The sequence below is a fragment of the Micropterus dolomieu genome, linkage group LG01, assembly GCF_021292245.1.
Source record: "Micropterus dolomieu isolate WLL.071019.BEF.003 ecotype Adirondacks linkage group LG01, ASM2129224v1, whole genome shotgun sequence".
Taxonomy (NCBI): Eukaryota; Metazoa; Chordata; class Actinopteri; order Centrarchiformes; family Centrarchidae; genus Micropterus; species Micropterus dolomieu.
The window spans coordinates 24909082-24927119 of record NC_060150.1 but is presented as its reverse complement, the minus strand read 5'-3'; the positions used below and the strand labels follow the sequence as shown (position 1 = coordinate 24927119).

At 40.7% G+C, this 18038-nt stretch overlaps 1 protein-coding gene across 1 annotated transcript in view; it reads left to right on the top strand.

Moving 5' to 3' along the window:
• Nucleotides 1-18038, top strand: part of kcnh2b (potassium voltage-gated channel, subfamily H (eag-related), member 2b) — a 340415-nt gene that overhangs the window by 319047 nt on the left and 3330 nt on the right. Inside the window, exons 10-13 of the mRNA XM_046062123.1 lie at nucleotides 8620-8774; nucleotides 9138-9232; nucleotides 9617-9757; nucleotides 13205-13404. Of these exons, the coding sequence (XP_045918079.1) occupies nucleotides 8620-8774; nucleotides 9138-9232; nucleotides 9617-9757; nucleotides 13205-13404 (591 nt within the window). The remainder of the gene's footprint in view (nucleotides 1-8619; nucleotides 8775-9137; nucleotides 9233-9616; nucleotides 9758-13204; nucleotides 13405-18038) is intronic.

Below are 18038 nucleotides of genomic sequence, written 5' to 3'. Positions count from 1 at the left end.
CCAAAGCACTGCGCTCCCAGAATGCAGGGTTACTTGTGGTTCCTAGAGTCTCCAAAAGTAGACTAGGAGCCAGAGCGTTCAGCTATCAAGCTCCTCTCCTGTGGAACCAGGTTCCAGTTTGGGTTCAGGAGGCAGACACCATCTCCACATTTAAGAATAGGCTTAAGACTTTCCTCTTTGATAAAGCTTATAGTTAGGGCTGGCTCAGGTGAGTCCTGAACCATCCCTTAGTTATGCTGCTATAGGCCTAGACTGCCGGGGGATTTCCCATGATGCACTGAGCTCCTCTCTCCTCTACTTTCTCTCCCTCTGTATGCAACCTCATCCCATTAATGCATGTTACTAACACAACTTCTCCCCTTTCCGGTAGTCTTGTGCTTTCTCGTCCCTCTCCTCTCTCCTCTTATCACTTCCTGCAGGTGTTTCTGGCTCTGGAGCTGTGGAGTCCGGATCTGTGAGTCACCTGCTGCCCCCGTGTTCCAGCTCGACACCCTTTGCTGTTGTTATTAGTATTGTTATTATAATTAACATTACAGTACATTTTCTGTATATGTTTTTCATTTTATAGATATTAACCAGAACAACTACTGACCAATAATCGTGTGCAGCTTTTTAGATCTAAAATAGAAAGCAGTAGCACACATGCTCAAAGCGTAAAGGAAGCCGACAGAGAGGATTTCACTCCATTTAAAAGCAGGTTATTAAAGGTTCAGTGTGCCAAGTCCCACAAACAAGCTTCTTAGAGCAATGTCCTACAAGCATTTGTGAAAGAATGGTTCACTCTCAGGAGCTCAGTGAATTTAAGCGTGGTACCGTGATAGTTTTTTTTCCTGTGGGTTTTCTGAGTTCATTGTTTCATTTGTCTGTTTATTTGTTTTGGGTCCTGTCCTGTGTCCAGTATCAGTTATATAGTCTGTTATGTGTTCAGTAACCTGTGTCATGTCTGTTCCCTCCAGTGTCCCTCTGCCTGACTGTCTCTCTGTTCTCCCCTCTGCTCTCTCTCTGCCTCCCTCGTTAGCCTCATGTCTGTCACCTGTGTTGCTCCCGCCCTGCTCGTTATCCCTGGTACATACATACCCTCACCTAAAGGATTATTAGGAACACCATACTAATACTGTGTTTGACCCCCTTTCGCCTTCAGAACTGCTTTAATTCTACGTGGCATTGATTTAACAAGGTGCTGAAAGCATTCTTTAGAAATGTTGGCCCATATTGATGGATAGCATCTTGCAGTTGATGGAGATTTGTGGGATGCACATCCAGGGCACGAAGCTCCCGTTCCACCACATCCCAAAGATGCTCTATTGGGTTGAGATCTGGTGACTGTGGGGGCCATTTTAGTACAGTGAACTCATTGTCATGTTCAAGAAACCAATTTGAAATGATTCGAGCTTTGTGACATGGTGCATTATCCTGCTGGAAGTAGCCATCAGAGGATGGGTACATGGTGGCCATAAAGGGATGGACATGGTCAGAAAAAATGCTCAGGTAGGCCGTGGCATTTAAACGATGCCCAATTGGCACTAAGGGGCCTAAAGTGTGCCAAGAAAACATCCCCCACACCATTACACCACCACCACCAGCCTGCACTGTGGTAACAAGGCATGATGGATCCATGTTCTCATTCTGTTTACGCCAAATTCTGACTCTACCATCTGAATGTCTCAACAGAAATCGAGACTCATCAGACCAGGCAACATTTTTCCAGTCTTCAACTGTCTAATTTTGGTGAGCTCTTGCAAATTGTAGCCTCTTTTTCCTATTTGTAGTGGAGATGAGTGGTACCCGGTGGGGTCTTCTGCTGTTGTAGCCCATCCGCCTCAAGGTTGTGCGTGTTGTGGCTTCACAAATGCTTTGCTGCATACCTCAGTTGTAACGAGTGGTTATTTAAGTTGCTCTTCTATTAGCTTGAATCAGTCGGCCCATTCTCCTCTGACCTCTAGCATCAACAAGGCATTTTTGCCCACAGGACTGCCGCATACTGGATGTTTTTCCCTTTTCACACCATTCTTTGTAAACCCTAGAAATGGTTGTGCGTGAAAATCCCAGTAACTGAGCAGATTGTGAAATACTCAGACCGGCCCGTTTGGCACCAACAACCATGCCACGCTCAAAATTGCTTAAATCACCTTTCTTTCCCATTCTGACTTTCAGTTTGGAGTTCAGGAGATAGTCTTGACCAGGACCACACCCCTAAATGCATTGAAGCAACTGCCATGTGATTGGTTGATTAGATAATTGCATTAATGAGAAATTGAACAGGTGTTCCTTATAATCCTTTAGGTGAGTGTATATAAATGACAAATTATTTGAAAAGTTTCAGTCTGGTTTCAGGAAGTACCACAGCACTGAGACTGCCCTGCTTAAAGTCACCAATGACCTTTTAATGTCTGCTGATGAAGGTATGTGCTCTGGTATTCCTGGACCTTAGCGCTGCTTTTGACACCATTGATCACAACATCATGTTTGACAGACTGAGGCACTGGGTGGGGATCTCTTGTACTGCCCTAGAATGGTTTTCATCCTACCTGTCAAATAGGAAGTTTTGCATGTCTGTAAACAACTGTCTCTTCGTTCTGTCCAGTTAAATATGGTGTGCCTCAGGGGTCAGTCTTAGGACCCATTTTGTTTTCCTTGTATCTGCTTCCCCTTGGACATATTATCCATAAACATAGATTTTCTTTCCTTATTTATGCTGATGACACACAAATGTACTTGCCCGTCAGATCCACAGACCCTGGAATGCTGAGTTCACTTACCGACTGCCTTTGTGAAGTTAAAAAATGGATGTCAAATAATTTCCTCCAGCTGAACTCAGACAAAACAGAAATCCTGGTCATCGGGTACTAGCAAATGGCAAAACAAATACTACCATCTGTTGGTTCCTTTGTAAATCACATTAAGCCTGTTGCAAAGAACCTTGGTGTCTGGTTTGATAGTAATTTAAATTTCGAGCAGCACACCACAAAGCTTGTTCAATCATGTATTTATCAACTTAGATCGAATTTTTGCTATATTTCTATGTTAAATTTTAAGGACACCGAGACCATTTTACACGCCTTCATCTCATCATGCCTGGATTATTGCAACAGACTTTTTTTACTTGTTTATCCCAAAAATCTACTGATAGACTCCAGTCTGTCCAGAACTCAGCTGCCAGGCTTTTAACCAGAACAAAGAAATATGACCACATTACCCCTATTTTAGCTTCACTACACTGGCTGCCAGTATGTTTTAGAATTGACTTTAAAATTTTATTGATCACTTTAAAAGCTCTTCATGGCCTCTCGTCTTGTTATATTTCTGACCTTTTAGTCCCATACACACCAGCACGTACCTTGAGATCCTCGGGCAGAGGTCTGCTATCTGTTCCAGAGTCTCGACTGAAAACTAAAGGGGACAGAGCGTTTGCTGTCAGGGCCCCCAGGCTCTGGAACAGTCTGCCCGAGGAAATCATCTTATCTTAAACGTGTATTTTAGTCTTTTTGAATGTTTTCTTGCTTTTATCTTGTATTTGTATTAGTTTTATTGGGGTATTATTGTCTTTACACTTGTTAAAGCACTTTGTAACTTGTTTTTGAAAAGTGCTCTACAAATAAAGATGATTATTATTATTATTATTATTATTATTACAACCAAGGTATGCAGAATACCATCTCTGAATTCACAACACGTCGAACCTTGAAGCAGATGGGCCACATTGTCACTCCTGTCAACAGGAAACGGAGGCTACAATTCGCACAGGCTGAACAAAATTGGACAATAGAAAATTTAAAAACATTGCCTGGTCTCATGAGTCTTGATTTCAGCTGCACCATTTAGATGGTAGGGTCAGAATTTGGTGTAAACAACATGAAAGCATGGATCCATCCTGCCTTGTAACGGGCTCGATGGATCCAGGCTGCTGGTGGTGGTGTAATGTTGTGGGGGACATTAGCTTGGCACACTTTGGGCCCCTTGGTACCAATTGAGCATTATTTAATTGTTTTGAGTATTGTTGCTTACCATGTCCATCCCTTTATGACCACATTGTACCCATCTCCTGATTGCTACTTCCAGCAGGATAATGCACCATGTCGCAAAGCTGAAATCATCCAGTAGCGTTCTGACAATGGAGTACCGTGACAAATCCCGGTGGGCCAGCCAGCCTCAGGGCCGGTGGGCCACCTTCCTTAGCCTACCTACTTTTTTACTAATAATAAAAGAATTGGCAGAAGGTTGAGCAACACGGGCCAACCCCCCCCTTCTCCCCTGGCCTGTTGGTCTATACCATATGAACATCTACGCAGCCCATAGCCCACTCCATCCATCTCACTCACACCACAGTGACACTGACAGCTGGAAAACGAGCTACAATAGAACATGGAAAAGCAGAGTTTAACTGACATGCAAGTAAATGTAAAAAAGTAACCGACTCGTTCTAAAGTAGCACTAGTACCATGGCCACAGACGCTAAGTCCGGGAACAGGAAGATGCCACTGCACAGTTCACGGGTAAAAGATTAAACAGAGAGGACAGCGAAGCCAGAGATAGTGCAGCTGAACAGTAAAGTGTTCCCATACATTGATTTATTTGTGGTGGCCCACCTCAATATCAAACGCTTTTATTTTTTTACTAGGCCTATTAAAAATTGTACTATTGCAAAGCTGAACGCAGTGCATATATTCACGCAGCCTCTCTCAATCACACACACACGCGCGCACGCCACAACAGCACTGCACGTTTACATGCGCACAGTAATGTCACGGTTATCGTGGGACATTTATGCAGCAAAACAAAAACATAGTTTAAAACTTGACAGGTCAGCCAGAATAAAAGATGCTTTGATGGAGCTCAGCATTGATCAGGAGGACGGCTGCTTTACTCAAAACAGTGTCTCTGTATAAACCTGGACTGTGAATGAGACTGTTTGGATGTGTTGACAAACACAGCATATTATTTAACATTAGATCCTGATGATCCTGTCGGCTTGTCAGGAGATTTAAATACGAAGTTATGTTGCTGTGGCTCGTGCGTAAATGCGCACAGCATTTCTCTTAATGGGGAGACACTTCACCCTGTTTCACCCACCCTTAAATTCTCTAAATGTATTTTTCGCCGAAAACTCTGCCTGCAAACACCGCTGCTCTCAGTTAATGCGCGCATTACATTGCCCTGTGCTTCTCGTGTTTCCCCAGGTCTGGACACTGACCATTGATGAGGAAACAGTTTTTCAACTTCAAAGGAGGGTTGCGATGGTGTAATAACATAGGTGTCATTTACACTGGGGACATGTCCCCACCACTTTTTGAAAGCATTTGCTAAAAGTTTTCTGAAAATTAGCTTGCAAGAAATGTCAAATAACAAATACAAATTCAATGACATATTGTGCATTATCATGTCTCATGGACTAGGTGTTTGGTCACACCACTAATATGAGGCCTTAAATGTCCCCACCACTTGTGGGTGACGCCCTTATGTAATCAGCTGCATCCACATGGTTCTAAAGCCTTTTATTTAAGTTGAGCTTGTTATCAATGGTTTTTATTCAAATTTGTTTTATTAAAAGGCTATAGACTAAATACAATTACGGAGGTCCGGACCTCTGTGACCTCATAGCTGGTTACAGCTATGCCTTTTTAAAGTAGTAGCCTACTGCCATAGTGATCAATGACTGTAATGCTGCTGGTGGTTTATTAGAGGCTGATCCTGTTTGGATGTGCGTGCATTAGCAGGGCGGCCGTGATAGAGTATACAGTAGACTGTTCTGGTGGGCGGGTCTGGATCAAAGTCCAGGGCCAATTTTTTTTCTTGAACATAACAATGAGTTAACTGTACTCCAATGGCCTCCACAGTCACCAAATCTCAATCCAATAGAGCACCTTGGGATGTGGTGCTAGTTGTTAGGTGGCAGGTCTGTTGTGGATTGGCCAGGTAAGGAATAAGTGTGGTTCTGTAGCAATCTTTTGCTGCGTTTTGTTCCGATTGTATAGACTGAGAACCCAGTCACTCCGTCTGATTAGAATTGCTGAGCGCCAAGCTACTTACAGCTTGTGCAGACTACTCGATTTTCAGCGTCAGCCGATCGCCGTGCTGTTCAGACTACACAACTTGCTGTCGTGTGATGGGAGTCTTGAAGTCATTGTGGCGTTTACAATACATGACTGATCGGTGACAGGGGGTCACACACTAAGCGAGCTGACAGCGGCCTGAACCTACACATAAAAAAGCTGTTTGTTATTATAAAGAGAGCAATTATAAAGAATCTGGGTGAAAGAATGGATTAGCACTAGCAGGTAGCAGGGATTGCTACAGAGAGAGCTGGAGGTGAGTAAAAAGGGTTTTGCGGTGAAAAGTAGCTGCCTGCTCTGGGGGGGGGGGGGAGTAATTTTTAAGGAGTAATAAGTAACTAGTAACTTTACAATTTCTGAGTAACTTGCCCAACACGGATTACGACACCACATATCTTTAATATACCTGCTCCGCGACACTATTAGTTTTGTGGGGTCTACTGGGGGATGGCTGTTGCTCAGGAGGTAGAGTAGGTTCCCGTTATTCGGAGTATCAACCTGATGGTTGTTCCAACAGTCTATGTAACCTATTCAATGTGTGTGAATGTTAGCTTCTGTTCTAAGTACTTAGGAATGTGTGTGAAAGGGTGAATGTGATGTAGTGTAAAAGCGCTTTGGCTGGTTGTAATGGTGCTTTCAGACCAAAAGCAAAGCGAGCGTTGCATACAAAGTCAATGCAAAGACATGTAGTGCCGTGATTTCCTGTCAGGCGACACGAAGGGGGCGGTGGCGGTGACGCAAACCGAAGGAATTCGTGCGAGTTGAAATTTTTCAACCAAAAAAAAGCAGAGGGCCAGGCAGAGCGGGCGATTGAAAATCTGCTGGCCGGCGGAGAGCTGCTGAACTTGGGGGAGCGGAGCAGGGAGCAATGCTTTTGGACAAATAAACACCCATAGTTGCACTGGATTATGCTCTGGCAACTACACCGTTTGCTTGCTGGAGGAGCTCAGAGTGAAGTGTTTTTATTAAATTAGCTTTTTACTTTAGATTTTGGGATTACAACGTTGATTTATCGTCACTCAAGCTTCTCAGCAGCTAGCTTCTGTGCACATCCGGTTCCAGTGTTGTTAGCGTCGTTTGGTACGCAGAGCTCCTTTGGACTACTACTTCGTATAAATACCGGACAAAACTGGACATTGCTGGGAGAAAAGAAAGCGAAGAGGTTGAATTACCTGGACATTGCTGGGAGAAAAGAAAGCGAAGAGGTTGAATTACCTGGTGAGTTCAGAAAACATGTGTCTGTAACTTTATTCCAGCTATCGTTTTACTTTAACTTTGCTGTGACCAAGTTAGCATAGCATAACCCTGATCGATCTGAACTCCATTCAGAAAACAAACATTTTAGAAGTTGTTGTCCTGCTGTCTTGCGGACAGACCTGTCAAAGCATGAATTCATATGTTTAACAAATTTCGGCATCAGTTTAATCCATTTATTGCTATTTAATCACAGCAAAATGTTTACTTTGGGTTCTTACAGCTGTGGTAATGGTGAGTTATGTTTATTCCTGTTATCGCGTTGTGTGTGTGAACACTTGGCAGTAGTCCAGCGATAAAATCCCCGCGAGGAAAGCGTTGCATGGATTAAATTTGCGTTTGGTCTGAATGCCGCATAATGAGGCATTCATTAATAAAAAGATAATTTAATAAAAGAAGTTTACTCCGAGGTCCACCCGCGAGCAAACGGCGTAGTTGTCGCGACTCAGCGTCATGCGACTTTCTCGCTTGACTTGAAAATATTCAATTCACGCGATTCCTTCGCATTGCCTTTGTTTCAACTTCACGTAGCTGTCACTTTTGGTCTGAAAGCACCATAAGACTAGAAAGGCGCTACACAAGTACAGACCACTTATCATTTACCATTTATCTCCCCACCCCCCCTATTCCTATGGGAAACACTGAAGTGTTAAACTGTAGGTTGCTGGACATAATAAAAGGATGAAAACCAGCCAGTTAATAGAATCACTCCACACAGCAGCTCAGCCAGGGTAATTAGTGAGCAGTACTTGAAATGTATCTAAAATTAATGGATATTCTGTAAGTAATTGAAAAAAAAAAAATTATTGCGATTAAGCCACCCACCAAGCCAAAAATGATAAATGTGGGAACTCCCCAATATTCAGATACCGCCCACGGAAAGTTTGGCCAAGGTTCACTTAATTGATGCTGTCCAGAAGGGGCCATGGAGCCAAGAAAGTGGAGATTTTCCTCAGTAGACAACTATCATTTACATAGAGGACACGCGCGCACAAACACACACAGAGTAATAGGCTCTCTGCCTGCACAGTAATGGACCAGTTATTTATTGGTTGTATGGACACGGTGGGGGCCAGCTGAATACAAGTAAAAAGGACAGGGAGTAGACAGTTCAGTAATGAACGGGAGTCAGGATTTACCACTTCCACAAAAATTAATCACATTGGAACAAGGCCACGGCGGCACCGCCGTGTTTGTAAATGTGTGTGTGTGTGTGTGACAGGATGCCAGCAGGTGGGAACACTGTGAGGAGATATGATAAGATGCTTTACAATACCTTATTTCTACTTTCCTCTGTCTCTCCCACTCCCTTTAGACCACCACTCTGATTGGTCTGCTGAAAACTGCCCGTCTCCTGCGATTGGTGCGTGTAGCTAGGAAGCTGGACCGCTACTCGGAGTACGGTGCAGCTGTCCTTTTCCTCCTCATGTGCACCTTTGCCCTCATCGCTCACTGGCTGGCCTGCATCTGGTACATTACAATAAGCTGGTCTGATCTAACCAGATAAGATTTACAGAGGAATGATGGGAATAATCATGTCTTTATCTACATACACAAGAACTGATATTAAATGGGTGCTGGTTGTAGACAATATCGAAAGTCTCAACTGCAATACATTAATTTAAAATATAAAGTTTCACATTTATATATTTATATAGCCACAGTCAAATTGTAGAAATTCATACTTTTTCAAAATTTCTGAATCAGGATTAACCAAGCCAATTATTTTTAAACACCACTATTAAAGGTTTAAAAATCTATTTAGCGTACTTATTTATGTGCCTATTGTAGCAGCACCGTCCTAATTATTGCTTATTGCTATAACTTCCCCAGGTATGCCATCGGTAGCGTTGAGAGGACTGGTTCAATTGGCTGGCTCCACACGCTAGGGGACCAATTAGGAAAACACTACAACGACTCCATCCCAGGTACTGAGAAGAAACATTATGTAGTACTAATACTGGTTAGAATTGGGGGTGGCGCATAGATAAGATAATTCCCTTTGGTGTGGGAGACCCGGGTTTGATTCCCACTTTGAGACATTCACCATTGTGTCCCTGCGCAAGACATTTCACTCCTCGTTGCTCCAGAGGCGTGCGACCTCTGACGTGTATAGCAATGGATCAAAGCGTCAGATAAATGTAAATAGTGGTTTGGTCTGTACTGGTTAGCTGAGTTTTAAGCAAATTAATGTTAAAAAATGAATGTGCTTTTTGATTTGATTGTTGAATGATTATCAGTGAACAGCTATGATTCTATTAAGCAATGAACTTTTTACAATATTTGTTTTACTTTCTAAATTTCCACACCAGGCTCCGGACCATCCATCAAAGACAAGTACGTCACAGCTCTGTACTTTACCTTCAGCAGTCTGACCAGTGTGGGATTCGGAAACGTGTCCCCAAACACCAACTCTGAGAAGATCTTCTCCATCTGTGTCATGCTCATTGGATGTAAGTACTGATATTATGGTAAAAGTATCTGGCTTCAAATCTGGGTGGAAGAAAGAAATGTTTAAATGTCACAGTATGTGGAAAAATTGCTTAGTACACTGACAACTTGATTAACCTGATACTTAATGAAATAAACTAATTGAGATATTAACCCCATGTCCTGGACTCTAACTGCCAATGTCAGATCAGATCTGGCTGCTTTGTATTCAGGCTCCATCAAACCTGCCAGAGAAGATGTGAGCGCAGCAAAGACCAACACTCCTGTGACTGAAATGTTTCAATCACTCTTTTCTCTACTCCTTAAAGAATAAGTAAACACCATACAATATGTATTACACCAGTGTCTGACTTGATTTACACCTGTTGTGTTTTTTTTTTTGTTTAGGAGATAGCTGAATTTCAGTCAGCCCATTACACATGATTTATGTATGTCTAGTTCTCGATCTAAAAAGTAACTAGAAACTTGTAATGGCTTGTTTATAGCATGCACGTACTTATTAGTTTGTGTTGTGCATATTAAATAAAACTGAATGTATGTGAATGTATTTCACTGTTACAGTTAAACAAGGGTAAAAATCAAAGACTTGGAGGGGGACTTATCAAACAATAGTTTTTGTTTTTGGCTGTGTTCCTCCTCCAGACAGTTTGGCATTTACTTGGCCAGAAAACGACCTAAGGCTAGTAAAATTTCCATAATTATGGTACAATATTCTGTAAAATGGAAGTGTACTTTGAAGTTGCAATGAGCATTATAAAACCTATTCAAATAGACTGAGAGATGAATTGTGTCCTTTGAGACACATGAGGGCAAAAATAAACATACTCACTCACACACACAGCAGTTTAAGTGGGTGATGTAGACACTGATGGGAGATGACAGAGGTTGAGAGGTTAGCAGAATCCAACATAAAAACAGGACAAAACACAGAGGCTCATGAAGGATACTACACAAACTCCTGCTGTATTTCTATTTTCTCCAGACGACTGACCTCATGCAAGAAACAGTTGTGTGAACTGAATTATTGTTAACTGTTGTAGCTCTTAGGAGCAATGTCAGAAGATGTTTGAGTCATGTAAAATGATTGTGTGTGTATACGTTAATCCATGATCTTATTTGGTAGTAGTATTTAAACTTGTAAACTTATTGAGAAAAAAATATTTTTTTCAAGTCAGTCATTGGAATTGCATCAGGTATGAGTCCCTCTCGTATGTCTAAATATGAAGAGGAGGTACCAAAATGCCTTTCACCATAGATATGGAGATGAGAGTGATGTATTAAGATAGTAAATAGATGTCTTTCTAATGCAAATTCAGTGTAGGAGATGGAGTGACAAAATGTATGTGTGCTATATTTTCGTGAGGCATATCAGGGCTGCATTCTTGCCTCGCAGCAGGACTGCCCACGTTCTTGCATGACTTGAGAGCGACAGTTGGTGGCAGTAATGCACCTCTAAGGTGGTTGGTCAAAGACCACAGAAGAACAGAGTGACAAGAAAACATGGGCTGCTTCTCAATTCTCTTAATTGAATCCATGTTTCCCTTACTTGCGCCTTAGTCCTTCCCACCAGGGATGCATGGAGAGATGCAAGGAAACCATCCGAGGAGAGAAGAAACTAGGAAATATGTCTTTAGAGAATGAGACGTCTTTTCCTCCAAAGTTTCATATGAAGTGACGTCAGTTTCTGATGACGGCGGCAGTAGAGGTGTGTGAGAGTGGGGAAAAGATAACTGAAGGGAAAGGGAGCAAATAAAATTAGTCAGTAAAGCCTCTGGTGAGTGTGGCCACTAATCCAAACTGTCTGGGGAGTGTTTGTGAAGTCCAATATCCAGTTGCAGAGTGTTGTACTCAAGCGCAGAGTGCTGAGTTTGCCGACCATTTTCATGGGGTTGATTATTTTTAATGCTGAGCTGAAATAAACACCATTCTGATGTAGGAAGATGAGTGAGGGCAGTGGAGATGGCATTCTCTGAGGATCTGTTGGCTCTGAATGAAAACGGATGAGGATCCATTCACAATTAATCCACTGTTTTGGAGACACAACTCTAAATGAACATTTAGTTACATCTAAAGATTTAGAAACTCTGAGTACAGCTACAGTAAGTCTTAAAAGTTCAGTGTATTATATTTCTGAGGATCAATTGACAGAAATGCAATATAAGATCCATAACTATGTTTTCAGTGGTGTATAAAGACCTTACATAATGAACCGTTATGTTTTTATTAACTTAGAATGAGCTATTTCTACACCGCGGGTCCTCTTACATCGAAGTCGCCATGTTGCAGCACCATGTTTCTACAGTAGCCCGAAAGGACAAACTGCTCTACAGAACAACTTCACAAGGTTAAATAATAAAAACAACAACAAGCCTAACATTTTCCCCTCTTCCCTCTTTATTGACAAATTAATAGCCTAGTACAATAATATCAAGTAACATAAGTAGTAGAAGTAGTAGTAGTAGACATGTTTATTAGAAGTAAGACAAGAAGAGAAATTTGGACAAATGGAGGCCCATTCGTGTAATTTAGCACAAGAGCGGACAGAGTGTGTCGGCCACAGTAGCTTCTCCTACACACTTGGAAAGGGAGGGCTGAGCTGTGACTGATGGTGCATTCATGTGGTGTCAGAATAATCAGAATCTTTTTTTCCTACTTAAATCTTTATTGCAAAAAGAGAAATAAAGTGTACATGAGACATAAAGAATAGAACTATGACTCATGCAAAATCACATATTGCATTTACATATTTTGCAAACATGTAATTTGTAATATGGTTATAATGGTTACTTTGCTGTCTAGAGTGAACAAGATGTCTGTGTGTTGTCTATATGCTCTGATAAAGTTAATCCAACACATCTTTGTAGTAGCGTCCATGTTGATTCCACATTCCAACTTGACAGCACATAAACACACACTGACGTCGGAAGAATGACTTCACAACTGTGGAAATGTGACCATCCAAGGAGCACGTGAATGCACCGTGAGCCGCTGGTTGCAATTCGTAAACCTCACCACTAGATGCCACCAAAACTTACACACTGAACCTATGAGGACACTTACAATTATTAACTTATAATCTATAGATCTGTACTTTCATACTGTGCAAATATGTCATCTTTTCTTCAATACAGCTCTGATGCATGCTAATATATTCTCATTATTCTACATTATTATGCCAGCTGTCTGAGCTTCCTCTCCAAATGTATCAAATATATCATCCAAAGGTGTCAAGCATAATAATGTACTTCTTTTCAGATGGAACTATAGTCATCAAGAGATGTGTCATGCCATATTAGTGTGCGAAGGGCCTGTGTGTCCCTATAATCTATACTGTTAAAGAATATATTGTTCTCTTGCTTCCTGCCTATTTCCCTTGTTTCCTCACTCCTCACATTTCAAAATCCTCCCTCACTTCTCACCCTTTCACTCTCCCTGTCTCCTACCTCCAGCCCTGATGTACGCCAGTATCTTTGGGAATGTGTCAGCCATCATCCAGCGGCTTTACTCGGGGACGGCCCGCTACCACACCCAGATGCTTAGAGTCAGGGAGTTTATCCGCTTCCACCAGATCCCCAACCCACTCAGGCAGAGGCTGGAGGAGTATTTCCAGCATGCCTGGTCCTACACCAACGGCATCGACATGAATGCTGTGAGTACTTATCCTCGTGCATCCAAATCCTGTGTGTGTAGGCTACACCTAGTCTGTTAATGTTCATGAATGAGTGCTAAGCATGACTACACACATGTACACACAAAGGGCTAGAGAAGTATTGGAAGACTTTGTCTCAGCATGCATGGTCTGATGCCATCAGAGAAAATAGGAATGATGTGAGTATCATTAATAATATGTATACATGCACACACATACTCAAATATATGAAAATAGACGGGTTAAAGTATTTTAAACATGCATGGTCCTACATCTTTTTGTTGATGTCTGGTCAAATATTACTGAAATACAAGTGAAAGTTGCTCAAGCATTTTTTTTTACTTGAGTTAAAATACTGGAGTACTAGATTTTAAAAATACTTCATTTTTCAAAAGTACATTGTCTTTAAAATGTCAACACTTTGTTGTACTGTTGCCACAATGTATTATGCTGTATGTTCGCTGTGGTCATACGCACGTTGCGTTTGTATGCTTGTGTATGTGACTTTTTAAATGTTTTTCTCTTGTATGAGCTTTGCATTTTTGTGCTTTATATTGATGTAAAGCATTTGTACCTGTGTTAAAAAGGTGCTATATAAATAGAGTTTGACTTGCTTACTAGTAAATTCACTAGTTCATTACCGTCCTTCCCTGTATGGGATTGTGTCGCAGTCCAAGCCATCTTCTGTTTCTCTGTACCAGGGTAATGAAGACTTTGAATCAAATGTGACATTGGACACACATGCAACTGTAGTCATACATGTTGGGGATGAGCCCAAAAATATGTAGTGGTTATGTATATGTGCCGTCCTGAAATTATCGGACTGTCGGGTCGTTCTGTGGCCACTCAAGCAACTCGTTATACAAGAACAGCGGCAGAGATGCGTCGTCTACAGCTGAAGCGGTAAGATAAAAGACAATTGTTATAAGAAAAGGAAGGTTCGGCTAGTTGGCTATTTAGCTATATCAGATTGAAACTGCTGTAACTAAAATTAATATTACTAATGCTAAGCTATATAGCATACTATTATATGAAATGATGATGAATATAGAAGCATTATATAATTCATATATTAACATTATACTAACAGTATACTACTTAATTGAACTTTTTTTTTTTACTGTTATAATATTATACTAATACACTCATTTATACTAGTTCCTCCTCCAGGTTGTGGATAGAGCCTCTGCAGCGGACAGATTTAGATCTAGACAGAGCCAGTATGCATTGAAACACTTTAATGATAAGAGTCTAAAAGTATGTCAATATGCTGTTTTTGGTCAAATAACATGAAATGTTTTTGGGGGAGGACCCACAGCGCTGCGCCGTGTGCTCTTGTGTTCGATTTCTTTTTGTGATTTTTGGTCCTCTGCCAATCTAATTCCTGACTAATGTCGAAGTAAACACTTATGAAATCTATTGATTAAGGTCATTAGCCAACAAAAAATATTTCTGCATATATAGAAGCCTCCGGTGAGACTTCGCCAAATACCCTACATTCTTGTGTGCGTTGAGCCTACGTCAGTTACCAGTGGCTTGGTTTGGAAAATACACACCATCAGGGAAAAGAAGATTTAATAATAGTGGCAAGGATACCATCTTCATCTCTCTCCTCTGTTACCAAGCAAGCAGTGGTGACAGATGTTTTATCTAGATCAATGTTTTGGTCACCAGAGTTCTTCCAGTTAATGTCAGTCTATTTATCGGGAGTTTATCTGATTTGATTGAGTAATGTTCTAGGTTGAGTGTCTTGGCAGCTTGTGTTCTACCATCTTGCAGACAAGGGAAAAATCTCCTAGAAAGGCCCGCCCCCCTGTCTCCATGATTGAATAGTGAAATAGTGAGATGTTTTTTAATAGGGGGAAATCGCTTATAGCTGCTTTACAATGTTTCTAAAGCTTGTTGATGACGTGGTGTGTACCACGCCAGTGGGGAAACATTCAGAACAAATGCAGAGTCGGGGATGGTGTCAGCCAGGATGAAGGAAGGATGGAAGGGTTGATGGACTTGAGGTTATGTAATATTATGGTGCGCTTCTGTTTAACCGTCAGCATTTATCAAACATATAAAACAGATGTATTTCACTGTAACACTGTTCAGGCACAAAGTCTGGCAAGCAACCCAGACACAGAATCTCACAGAATAGAGGGATGCACTGCAGCTGCACATTGACCTAATATTAATTTTATCTGCTGACATCAGACTTTGAGAGGAGAGAACACAAGTTTCCTTAGTTCACTCTCATTCAGTTTTCTCTCTTCCTGTGCCCAAAAGGATTGTCCCTCTTCATCCTAATCTTCATCTAATCAAAGTTGTAAACATTAACACTCGCTTTGACACAAGAGTGATGCGGGGCCTTGCTCCGGCTCTGCAGGTGCGTGACTTGGATCTGAGAAAATTGGAGAGAGGGCTCGAATGTAAAGAATGGGTGGTGCCAATATCAGCCTGAAGCAGGATGGGATATAGCCATGTAATCAGATCTACTTCCACTATCCTTTTGTCCAATCTGTAGTCACATTTTCAAAACTCTAAACACAATAAGCCCAGCATCGGTCTGTTCAGGACCATACCATTAACACAATTCATGTTGTTTCCACAGAATATGCAGTCAATTAACCCATTTCTAAAATGCTAAATTTTTCTTTACGTACAAGCTTGGCTAATGTCAAAACTATGGATGTTTCTTGTCTTATTTACAGATGCTTGCTCACAACATGTCAGAAATTAAGACATAATTTTCAAAACCTTAAATAATTTATAAAGCCTCTACTTCTGCCACAATGGCACCTGAAAATCTATATTGAAACAGCTGAAAAGCATTTCTGAAAGAACGTCTCATCGAAACATTGAGAAATTGCTGATTTATTGTAATTTGGGTACAATATATCAGCCACAGCTAATTCCAATCTCAACCAGAGACATATACCAGTGTTGAAGTTCTTTCAGTTACATACACAATGAATTTATCTAATGTGGATACAGAACAGGACTGTGCATTTTTGTTTCTTTCCCTTCTGTGCCTTTTTTGTGCATTTGACAGTATTTCTTACCCATTTTCAACCAAAAGCCACACAGATTGGATTATTTGTTGATCACTGGCTGCAATTTCATGTTGCTAATAAAGCTTTTACTTCTGCACTTCTGATGCTTACAGTTTTTTTCTACTGTACATTCTGTAAAGATGACTCACTCACAGAATTTGTTGCTAAAAATGCATATATTTGACCCTCAAGCCAAAAATTTAGTGTGGTTTACAGTAAAAGGAAACTGAATTACAAAAAACAATGAATTTCACATTGTCTACTGTATGCAGGTAGAGCTGCTATGATTTATTGATCTGACAGAATGATTAGATTCTGAGTCAGGTTTGCTGTGTTTTGATAGAGTTTGTGTATATAGATAATGTTTTATTTTGCATTTTGAAATGTAGAGAAAGAACAAAATGTGACTTTGAGCAGAAAATGTGCTATATGGCTAATTGTGTGATTTGGCGTGTCGCTGTGTTAAGAGTTTCGAAAAAGTATCTTAAGTCTAGGTAAACGCTTGTTAACAATTGAAAAAACTATAAATAATAATTAGAGTTATATGCATGTACAGCACCAATAGGATAAATACCTAGGGAAAGAAGTAAGAGTTAAGAAATAATGCAATCAATACAAAAGAATTGTAAGGAGATAGAAGAAGAAGAAGAAGAGCACAGGAAGTGCAGAGATTAGGGGTTAGAGGTGTTGTAATAGGAATTGTTCTCCAAAGAGATGAGTCAGAAAAGGACACCCCTGTTCTGATGTCATATGTTAGCTCGTTTCACCATCATGGTGTTAAAGGTGAGAACAGCTGGGACTGAGATTGCTTTGTGCTTAGGGATGACAAAGCCAGTAGGCGTTTGTTGGACATTCTGAACCAAAAGCCACATAGGTTGGATTATTTGTTGATCACTGGCTGCAATTTCATGTTGCTAATAAAGCTTTTACTCCTGCACTTCTGACGCTTAAATTTTTTCCCTGCTGTACATTCTATAAAGTAAAGATGACTCATTTACTTTTATATTGTTTGTTGCTAAAAATGCACACATTCAACCCTCAAAACAAAAATGTAGGGTGGTTTACAGTGGATTTCATATTGTCTACTGTATGCAGGTGGAACTTTAACATGAAAAGAAATGCAGTTTTTGTAATGCCATCAACTGTTTGTATTTAGAAAGTTGTTGTGCTATGATTGATTGATCTGTTCCTCATGGAAAGAAAATGTGCTAGTGTTTTGACAGAATGATTTGATTTTGAGTCAGGTTTGCTGTGTTTTGATAGGTTGTGTATGTAGAGATTTTTTTTTTTTGCATTTTGAAATGTAGTGTTGGTGTTTAAAGAACAAAATGTGGTTTTGAGTAGAAAATGTGTGTTGCTGTGTATAGGGTTTCAATAAAGTATCTTAAGTTTAGGTAAACACTTGAACATTTGAAAAAAACTGTAATTTAGCATCAGTTTGAAAGCAAATGAAAACGAAAAAAATAAATTTTCTTAAATAATTGTAGATAAATTAAGGCTTCAAGGGGTTAATCCAATTTTGATCGTCAAATGCTGTGATTCTGTCCGCCTAATTATGTTTTGACTTTTATAGGGGGGGGGGGGGGGGGGGGG